Source organism: Meleagris gallopavo, chromosome 9 (genome assembly GCF_000146605.3).
Source record: "Meleagris gallopavo isolate NT-WF06-2002-E0010 breed Aviagen turkey brand Nicholas breeding stock chromosome 9, Turkey_5.1, whole genome shotgun sequence".
NCBI lineage: Eukaryota > Metazoa > Chordata > Aves > Galliformes > Phasianidae > Meleagris > Meleagris gallopavo.
The window spans coordinates 13,794,694-13,805,553 of record NC_015019.2 but is presented as its reverse complement, the minus strand read 5'-3'; the positions used below and the strand labels follow the sequence as shown (position 1 = coordinate 13,805,553).

General features: G+C 39.2%; 1 protein-coding gene across 1 annotated transcript in view; it reads left to right on the top strand.

Annotated features, from left to right (window-relative positions):
- Positions 1-10,860, top strand: part of COL4A5 (collagen type IV alpha 5 chain) — a 73,509-nt gene that overhangs the window by 43,154 nt on the left and 19,495 nt on the right. Inside the window, exons 17-32 of the mRNA XM_031554735.1 lie at positions 235-279; positions 377-430; positions 607-648; positions 1,124-1,256; positions 2,074-2,247; positions 3,273-3,356; positions 4,555-4,647; positions 5,192-5,262; positions 5,464-5,655; positions 6,055-6,223; positions 6,853-6,945; positions 7,044-7,148; positions 7,651-7,748; positions 8,018-8,168; positions 8,794-8,925; positions 10,451-10,536. Coding sequence (XP_031410595.1) covers positions 235-279; positions 377-430; positions 607-648; positions 1,124-1,256; positions 2,074-2,247; positions 3,273-3,356; positions 4,555-4,647; positions 5,192-5,262; positions 5,464-5,655; positions 6,055-6,223; positions 6,853-6,945; positions 7,044-7,148; positions 7,651-7,748; positions 8,018-8,168; positions 8,794-8,925; positions 10,451-10,536 — 1,722 coding nt within the window. The remainder of the gene's footprint in view (positions 1-234; positions 280-376; positions 431-606; positions 649-1,123; positions 1,257-2,073; positions 2,248-3,272; positions 3,357-4,554; positions 4,648-5,191; positions 5,263-5,463; positions 5,656-6,054; positions 6,224-6,852; positions 6,946-7,043; positions 7,149-7,650; positions 7,749-8,017; positions 8,169-8,793; positions 8,926-10,450; positions 10,537-10,860) is intronic.

The window sequence follows — 10,860 nt, the reverse complement described above, 5'->3', positions numbered from 1 at the left end:
TTAACTTGTATTTTTGTGCTCTCATTTTCAAGAAGAAAACCTCGCTTAAGATAACTCAGTTGATTATAGATGTTTAGTATCTTTGAGCTATATATCATAAGAACTGCATTCTGGAGAGTTTGGGTTTTTTTGTTTTTTGTTTTTTGTTTTTTTAAATGGGTAGTCAGTAAATTATTTCCATGAGATTTCTTCACCACTGAAGCATTTTATTTCCGTGCATGTTTGTTTTTGAAGGGAAAGCCGGGCAAAGATGGAGAACCTGGTCAGCCTGGTAGGGATGTGAGTACCTCATACATTTTCAATCTCACCAGATCTTTGAGTTTTTCTTCTGATATGGAGAAGGTCTGAGTGTAATTATTTTTCTCTTTTCTTGAAGGGTTTACCTGGTGGACCTGGAGTAAATGGTGTTCCAGGAAGAGATGGTGAAAAGGTGTGCCAAGTTATTTGTCATCATTACTATAGTAGCTTGAAAACCTCCCATCACTGAGTTCAGTTCTGACTGAGCAGTAATTGCATTGCCTGTGCTGTTAAAACGTTGAGGAATGCTTGCAATTATTATCTTGCATAATAATATGCAGTAAAAAATGCTTTTGATTTCATTGGTAGGGTGAAAAAGGTGACATTGGTCTTCCCGGTCCTCCTGGAAGTGTAAGTTGGTGATCTTTTCTTTCTATGTTTAGTTGACTGTGTTAGTTCATCGTCGTTCTGGGATGACAGCGAGTTTGCATGTACAGGTATAAACAAAAACTGGCAGAACCAGCAAAGATTTCATATGCTCACTAATAGAAACAATTATATCCCTCTTTCTTAATAGGTCCTGTGCTCTGGGATTTACTAGCTTACAAAAACAATACTAGACTATAGCCTCAAAACAGCAGAAATTGAGAAAGTTTCACTGAAGTTTATTCAATGTTCTCCTGGCAGTAAAGATGCTTTCTGTGGGGGGAGAACTTTTTACTGAAATTTTACTACATTAATTCATTGAAGTGGGAAGAATACCCTGTCACTGGAATTAAGTTCAAAGGACATTGATCTTTTCTTTCTTTACATCTCTTTATCTTTCCGACTCTTTTCTTGCCTTAGTAATTGAAGTCTTTTTTCACATAAATGTGAAACAATACAGGTCATTACAAGACCAGGCATTGATGCAGCAGTGGGACCAAAAGGTAGCAAAGGATTGCCAGGACTCCCAGGAGCCAAAGGGGAACGTGGATTCTCTGGTAGGCCAGGCCCACCTGGCTTGCCAGGTTCTCCAGGTAGGACTACAAGCATAAAAACAATTTGAATATTCAAATGTATGAATGGATGTTTAATTTCGTGGTCTTTTTGCTATCCTTTTGACAGATAGACTAATCAGAAAGTGAAAGCAAAATTACTTAGAGCTACCTTTAAATGTTCTTAGATTGTGGAATTAATATGAGGAATTCTGAACATTCATTACCTGCTGTGGTGAACAAAAAATGCTAGTCATCAAGGCTGTCAAACAGATACTAGCTTTATGGTCTTGGAGTTAATTTATGTCTTGTCTCTTACCTACAATGTACGTTATCCATTGCATCACATAGAGAAAGTGTTGTGTACTGGAATCTAGTACCCAGCCATCAAATCTAGTCTTTGGTATAGACTGTCAATCCTAAACAAAGAGGTAACCTGAGCCTACTACAGTGGGAATGCATAGTGACACCTGTATTTATCTTATATATGCACAGAAGATGGCTGTAGTGTTGCAGCATATGAATGTTCTTTTGTCCATCAGTCCTACTTTCACATGTCCTGGTTTTGTTTTTTCTTCATAAAAGTTTGCATAGTTAATGAATCTTGGGTCAATTTTTCAAATAAAGATGTCTGAAAAATGCAAAATATGTGTGTGTCAAACAGTGCACATCAACATGTAGATTTTCTTTCCATAAAAAAAATGTTACAGTGTTAGTTGTACTTGCATAGAAAGATATAGCCTTACCTGTAGCATGTTATTCATCTCATGTCGATGTCATCTTTATAAAAAGGGTAGTTTAAACATTTTAATAGCTTAAACCTTTGAGCTCTAAGGAAATTGAGTTCTTCCCATCTTAGGGATCACTACTGTTGGACCTCCTGGCCCACCTGGCTTACCTGGTGAGAGAGGGCAGAAGGGAGATCCAGGTTTACCTGGTGTTTCCATTCCTGGACAACCAGGACTTGATGGACCACGGGGACCTCCAGGACCTCCAGGTCCTCCAGGACCACCTGCACCGTCTGTTCCTCCTGGTAAGTGGTTACCAGATAGACAACAAAGAGACTGAACAGTTTTGACATTCATTTACTGTGGTTTATATTTTTGTTAACTTTTCCTCCAAAGATATGATTTACCAGCAGCTGAAGCCCACGAGATTCCAAACTATTTGTATACATCCTCCCAAATCACTCACATCGCAAATCAGGAATTTGTAGGAGTTCTAACTGATGTACTCTAGATGATAACAGAATTTGGGAATTCAGTAGTGTGGGTTGAAGTCTGGCTTTATTATGTCTCTTTCTACCTCAAGTGAGCCCTGCCTTGACTATCTGTGATATTTAGCTAGACTGGAGGAGGAGAAATCTTATCAGATTTGAAGGACCTTTGTGCAAACTTACACAGTAATGATAGCCCTCTAGGGCCTATCCAGCCCAGCTGTATAATATCAAGTATTTTTTCCCAACTGATGTTAAATCCTTTTTAATCCAACTAATGAAAACCACATTAAAATTTCCACATAGAGCAGGAGGTAGCCACTTTAATGCTTTCTTGAGTAAACTTAATTTTCATGATATCATCTAATAAATGCTTGGAGGGGTTATGACACTAGGAGAGTCAGAATTCCAGTGTAATTTGATAAATATTCTAGTGGACGCTTGGGATGAAAGCTCCTGTCTCTTTTTGGGAAAAGAGATAGGGAATGGGAAGTGGAGTTGAGAACTGGAACTGATGAAGAGGGGTTAACATGGTTCAAAGAGGAATCCAGTGTCTAAATGGCATTGGCATCTGGAGTCTCCTCAAACTGATTACATTTCATACATATGCTTCTATGGTCTGAAGCTAAAGGTGGCGTAGAGGTGGATGTGTACAGCCTAGGGGAAAGAGGTTTTGCAGGAAACCTGATGACTGTTGTGTAGTATCAACAGATTGTTTTCTTTTGAGTTTAGATTACATTAATGAGCTGTATATATATATACAGAACTTTTTTTTTTTTTAACAGCAGAATACATGTATTCTAATACAGTTTGATCATGAAATCCTTCCTGCTTCTTCTTAGGTGACGGGTTATGTGAGCGGGGTCCACCAGGTCCTCCAGGAATTCCAGGGCAACAAGGCTTTGCTGGAGAGAGAGGCCAAAAAGGTGCAGTGTCATGGCTATATTTTGGGTTTTTTTTTCCCTCTCTTTTTGTTAAAGCATGTTAAACAATATACAGTTTGCATTAAGTAAGGGTAAACAGTGCCTTTTCCTGATAGGGTTGACTGTAGATGTTTTGTGTTTCTGAGTAAGAAGTCTATTTTAATAGGGCTTAGATAGCCTCTCCTCTAGTGTGAGAGCACCAGAATCTCAAAGTGACTAAGGGTAACCAATTTGCATGTGAGCCTTGCATGCGTAATCATTAATGTAAAATGTAGCTTTGGATTTTAAAGTACCTTCCAGATAGATAGAATCTCAAAATATTTATAACAGCAGTTGCCAACTCCATGTGAGAATGTTAGAACATTTTATACTTAATGAATAAACTCAACATTTTTTTAAGGAAAGTAGCACTGAAATTCTAAATAGAAGATTCATTATTTGAGTTGGTCAGTCTAGAATGAGTTTGTCTGCTTGTTTGGTGAGGAAAAGAGAGGTATCTTTAATGTGTATCCTTGTCTCCAAAAAGACAACCTTGCAATGAGGATGCTGATATGGGTAAGTGAAAATCTTTTCCTGGCTCATCCATGGACATCTTAGATGACTTTGAGCATCTCACTTAATTCTTACTCATTTCAAACATGGATTTTGTAAGGATTAATTAATTAACCTCAATGAAGTCTTTAGATAATACAGTCGTAAATGTCATAGAAAAGTCTGTATATGAATGAAATTTCTAAACTTCGTAAAAAAAACTACTTTTTTTCTTTTAATTGTATACATGTTTAGTGGATTGTCAAGTCAACCAAACACTCCCAGTATTGATTTTACCCACTTGGACCTTAATTAAAGTTCAGGATTTTAGTGTATGTGTTTTGGAATTTTAGTTTGAAGTGTCAAAAACCTACTGTAGAAGGTGACTACTTGCCAAGAAAAAGGTTCAGTTTTATTCTTGATTTTTGTAAGATTTTTTTTTTGTTTCGTACTACATTATCCCAAATACATTCTATCCGTATATATTATTTGTCTGATTCATAGTGACCAAAAAGCTTCAGTTTGTCCTTCATCAGGGAAGCTTGCTGATATTTAAGTTATTGAATTGTTACATCAAATAGCCATTTTGATCTGATATTACAGCAAGAATTTTTAATATTTTCTGAGATCTGATGCTCAAGTATTCTTTTTTTAATGCAACTCTTTGTAGGTGACCAAGGAGACACATGCTTCAATTGTATAGGAACTGGAATATCTGGGCCTCCTGGTGAGAGAGGACCACCAGGACCTCCAGGTAGTCCAGGTAAGGCTGTAGTCTTCACTATTTTGCATAATATGTTCCACTAAGCCACCTTCAGATTTGAGTATTTGTTTATTGTGTTCACATTCAGAAGCACAGTTGCGATCCCAGGCATATAAGGTGGCTTGTGTCCTGTCTCGCCCAGCTAGGGACTATAAGAAGGAAACAGGCTGCATATGTGTAAAATAAGCACTCATTTTTTAAAATCTAGTGTTTCAAAAATAATAATTTTCTGATCAAAGACAGGCTTACAAGCATTCTGCCTCTTGAAGGTACATGGCTTGCGGTAGATTTAGCTGAAAGAGAAAAGAATTCTGCTACTTGCTACTTCTGAATGATAGAAGAGCTGGAACTTTTTAAGTAGAACGTTTTTTGGCCCTACTAATTTGAGTTATGGGTTTTGTTCTGTCCAAGTAAAATTAAACTCTCACTAAGCCTTGCCTGATTTTAAACAACTTAGCCTATTATCTTGTGCAAACAGTGTGTTTTGTATTTACAGCTTCTATATTTTAATGTTTTTTTTTTTATCTTTTCCTGCACTACTCAGGTTCTCCTGGTTTTCCTGGGCCGAAAGGTGAAAAGGGGCTTCCAGGCTTAACTGGCCTTGTAGGGCCACCAGTAAGTGGCACTGTTATGTTTCGCTGGGAAAACAGAACATCTCATTTGTCTTGCGTCTGATAGATTTGTGTGCAAATTCTTGTCTTATATGAATACTTTTTTGTGTATCCCTTAGCTAGTTTGAACACACAATTCCTATGTTGTGCCAACTTCAGACATGATTTGAAAGGATAAAGAAGTTGTTTATTTGTTTTCCCTCAGGGATTCCCAGGGCCACCAGGTGCTCCTGGGAGACCTGGTCCTAAAGGAGACCCCGGGGATGTCTTGGCTTCACCAAGAATGAAAGGTGACAAAGGAGATCCTGGCTTCCCTGGACCTCCAGGTCTTCCTGGAATAGATGGCACTCCTGGACGAGATGGATTGCCGGGTCTACCTGGCCCTAAAGGGGAACCTGTGAGTTCCATTTTATCATTTCTTGATGGACACATGTTTTGGATGCATTTGGGATAGTGCGGATAAGAAGACTGACAAATGCAGATTTTTCTTAATGTGATTAACTCAATAATTCTCTTTGGTAGATGCTAATCTAGTGATGATACACTGAGCAGTCCTTGCCACCTGTCAAAGCCTCTTGGATGACATCAGTTGGTCCTTTCCATTGTTCTCTGTATTTCACCTACATAGCATGAAGAATTAATTAGGTTTAAGTCTTGTCTTTACCATGTTAATAAGATGCTGACAGCTAATGGCTGTGCAGGTTAGAAGGATGAAAGTTGTCAAATAGTTTCAAAACAGAAGAGATTAAATAATTCACACATTCCTCTTTTTTTATACTGCTGTTTTTATTTTCAGGGCAGTGTTGCATTCAAAGGAGAAATGGGAATTCCAGGTGACCCAGGAGTACCAGGTCTTCCTGGAGACAAAGGGCTTCCTGGACCTCCTGGTTTCGGTCCACAAGGTTCACCTGGTGAAAAGGGCATTCAAGGGGTATCAGGTCGTCCAGGGCCTCCTGGAGTTCCTGGTGAGTTAGTCTCTGTGTTCTTGAACAGAAGCTGTAAGTCTTTCTCCATGGGCTCTGGACAGTTCTCAGAACATAATGCTGCATTTAAGCTTTTCTCAAAGGCATTTGTATGCTCCCTTACTGAAGATGACCACAGAATTGCAAAGTGAGCTGAAATTTTATATTACTATAGGAATATAACTTTTCTTCTGCTCTGACCTCTAGAGAAGCTTCTACTTTTTAATTTACTTGAGTAGAAATGCACTATATCTTCCATCTGGCTTACGCTTGATTATGATGTGACCACAACTGCTTTTAGAAACAAGGGTTAGCTTTTGTTACTTCTTTGTCAGCTGCACAAATCCTAAGCAAGTTGTACTGAAGTTACCTGTGGAAAATACTATTCACATCATGGTACCTTGGAGGAAGCTAAAAAATGATCTTACAGAAAACTCTTAAATAAATAATGCTTCTAAGCCTATAAGTGCTGTATGGAGCTCAGGGTCAAATAGCCAGAAAGTCAGAAAGTCTTTGTGGTGTTTATGTTCTTTGTAAGCCTGAAATATGGCTAGCAACTTTTTTTTCTACTCAAATAAATACAGAGAAGAAAATTCCATTGACTGATATAAATTTCCTCTTTTCTGTCTTAGGTCCGAAAGGTGACCCTGGTCAGACTATTACAGAACCAGGAGTTCCTGGTCCCCCTGGTCCTCCAGGAAGAAATGGTGACCCAGGTCTTCCAGGTAAAGCAGCAACTTTACCAGTCTATGGGATTCCAAGAGCAGTCTGTTTTCCTTATGATTTATTCTTGATAACTAATTTGACTTTCTTCTTTTTACAGGGGATCCTGGCCAGCCAGGTCAGCGTGGCTTATCAGGCATCCCAGGTGCAAAGGGAGAGCCAGGTATTCCTGGCATTGGACTTCCAGGTCCACCAGGCCCAAAAGGTATGTTTGCAACCACATTGCTGTACTTTATATCTGAAAGAGGGGACACTGAGGATTGTGCCTCTTCACATCTTTAGACTTACAGAAATATCAGCAAAAAACCCATATGCTGAGCTCTCATTCCTCTGTTTGCTGTACTGCTCCTTTGTGGTAGCTTGCATTTTTCACTAATCCAAGGATGCAAAAGCAAATGGAAAAAGCTTTGAGAAATTATGAAAGATTGAGCTATTAATAAATGATTTCCAAATACTCTCTCAGGATTTTATTGTTTTGGATGTGAACTGCTTATAATTGGTATTAGAACACACAACAAAGTGAGTGCTCTCCTCTGATCAAAGTCCCACAGATCCTCTGTGCAAAAGACTGCATACTCAAAGCTTCCTGATTATCCTTGAGCTTTTCAGGAATCACTTTTCATGTTACCTGAACATTTTAGGAAGAGTTGTTCTGATGCTCTCTGATATCTTTTCCTCTGCTGCCCTAACCATTATGTCATGTGTAGGTTTCCCAGGGACTCCAGGCCCACCTGGAGCTCCAGGAACTCCAGGTCGCCCTGGCCTAGATGGACCTCCAGGACCACCTGGTTTCCCAGGCCAGAAGGTCTGTGCTTGCTTTTTTAATATAAAGCTTCATTTTATTGAAAGTTCTTTTGCATCTGTGAAGTTGATAGGTAGGGAGGTTCTCACCTCTTCTTGTTAGCTTTTCATGGTGAGGAGGTCACATTCTCTACTTGAAGCTTGAATGAGTGTAGACAAAAAGAAACTGAATTCTTGAGATGATGTGTGTTTTTTCTTTACTGCTCTAGCACTTCTCAAGAGAGGCTAAACTCAGAAACCTTTTTAAAATCTGTTGATTTGAATTTGTTACAGGGGGATCGTGGATTTGGAGTTCCAGGACCACCTGGACCCCCAGGACCACCAGGCATAAAAGGAGTTCAAGGACCTAAAGGTGATCCTGGCTTTCCAGGAAGTCCTGGACTTCCAGGACGAGCGGGTTTTGATGGAACTCCAGGACCAAAAGGTATAGAGAAGTCTCCCCTTTTCTGTTCTCTTTTGGGCTTAAAACCTGTTAATGCAATGGGAATCACATGGCAATTACTTCAGAATCCATTTTTCCAAAGCACAGTTCCCTGAATAAATGGAAACTTGTATTCTCAAAAGGCAAGTAAGCAAGAGAGTAGATACCAACTTGTGGGTCAGTCTCTGAAAGTCTTCATCTAGAGACAAATCATGTTTCTGTGGGAGTAAAACTTGCAATGGGATAATGGTCATTTTTGATACTCTGTGCGTAGAAGAACAGTGTGTCAGCAACTGATGAACTTTTGTTAATAACTACCTGTACTACTACACTGTGGGGTATGTCTAGTTTACTAAGGAGCATCTGTTAAGTTAGGTGTGGATTATGATGCAAGTATCTGTCCCTGTGTAGTATAGAGATGTAAACTCTATATATTCCATAGAGAGAGAGAGAGAGAGCAAATCTCTGGCTTGCCTTCGAGGTGTATTTTTTTTACTATATCAGATCCCTATTTATTTTGCTTGCAAAAACAAGATTTCAGAAACAATATGCATGCACTACTATGCATCTGAAAGTAAAAATCTCTGAATTGGGTTCACTATTTAACTAAGTAAGAATGTTCTTTTAGGTGACCCTGGACCAAGTGGACCACCAGGACTTCCAGGCCCACCAGGCATCCCTGGCATTGGAGGCCAAGGGCCACCTGGACCTCCAGGACCACCAGGTCCTGTTGGTCCACCAGGTAAAATGCATATGAATTGTACCCTCAGGTTGTTTCTGACGTACTTCTAGCAGATATATGGAACATTCAAGGTCCCTCTGAGCAGATAGATAAAGAAAAATAGAAATTTCATGTCTATTGGCTTGGCTGTCTTCCCAGTGAAGTGAGCGAAACTTGGTGCAGTGTTTCTTATTGAAATCAGAAATATATTCAAAGTTGCTATTCTCATGACATAGAGAGCTTAGGTTGTAAAAAACCTACTTTTTTTTTTCTCTGCCTCAGCAGAGATTCCAGGAAATGTTGTACACAGATTGTGACACAATCTCTGTAAAGGAGTTTCACAATATTTACACTCCAGGACAAGACAGAAGGTAGCACGATGTCAGTGTAGAGGTCTGGGGACAGAGAAAGGAGGAAAGCTGCCTTTAGGTGCCTGTGTTGTGCTGTTATTACTTTGTTTTCAAATAGCAAGATGGTTCTTAAATTCCAAAACAGCTTTCTATCTTAGCAAACTCTGTGTTCCAAATTCACCGGGTGACAGATGTTTTTAAACTATTTCTTTTCATTATTATCTACAAATTTAAGTGTTCGGAAAGAAAGCAAACAAATCCTCTATACAGTGCTAGTTATCCTCTAACTATCCTTAAATGGTGAGTGTGAAGTCAGGAGAGTAATTCAGGTTCTCCCTTATGTGATTAGGCACTTCTTATTACAATGGAAGCACAGCTTAACTCAGTTAATGGAGAGGAAGAATGAGTATTCTAAACTAGCCTGTTCATTATTTTGTAGAGGAATACTGTAGAAGAGGTCATACACCTTCACTTTCCCATAAGTACACCTTGAAAACACATTTAGAATTCCTCTTTCAGAAAATTCTGAGTTCAGGGTGTTCTGATTCCTTCTCTCACATCTGTAAGGCCTGCAAGTTTTATGAGTCCTGATAGGTTTAAAGTAGATTAACAAAGTAAGAATTCTGACTATCACGATCTTTAGATCTATGTCTAAAGGGGACTTGATTGTATTTTGGCTAAAATGGCCGCTGATAGATAAAGATATAAATGTGTTCTGTCTCTGTACACAAAGATTACATGTGCATGCATGTACAGCATTCTATTTACAGAGCTTGTTTAGAGAGGTTCCTTTATTCCTGCACTCAGTGTATGGTCTTGCTGTGCATCAGCAAGTTGTGCATCAGTTGTAAGTGCATGACAGTAACCACAGTTAGCACATTCTCTGTTGATATGAGCCTCAAACATATTTTTTCACTAATTTCCCAGTTAGGAAAAGAATATGTGGTTGCTGCACCAGCAGGTCTTGAATGAGTTGAGTGCTAAAGAGCTAGGAACAGAAAGAGGTCTGAACAAGGCACACAGAGCTGAGCTATTAGATGGGTCCTCTGCCTGCCTTACTGTGCTCAACTGTATTTCTCCTGAACCTAAACCTGCTCTTCAGGCTAACTTGAAGCAGAAGGCAACTCTAGTGTGTATTGCTGGGGGAGATGTTAGTATAGGTTTGTATGTGTCATCCAAGCATGTTGTTTGCTTTCCCTGTAACATCTCTTCAGGTACTGGCCAAAATTTGATTTTGTGTGATAGTCATATTCTGCAAAATGCCAGCTTTGACAAATGCAGAATTACCAGTGGAGCTGATGTACCACAGTGGTTATGTTTTCACTCTTCGTATTTGTACTGACCAGTACTGTGGCTACTAATGGTGTGGTTCCTCTGAAATCTAGTTGTGTGGTTGATTCCCCACTTGAGAACTCCTTGTTATTCCCTCTTGCAGTGCTATTTCTCTGTTTTATGCCTTACCTTCCTATCTCTCATCCCTTGTTTCATTGTCTTCCAAGTCTGTTTTGATTCTTTTACTTGATGCAATGTTAGGGTAATATTTCTGGGGCCCTGTCTTACAGGCAGTTTGGAAAGTTTTCCTTTCTCTACACCATTGTTTCTTCAAATAGTTTGCTTTTTTTTT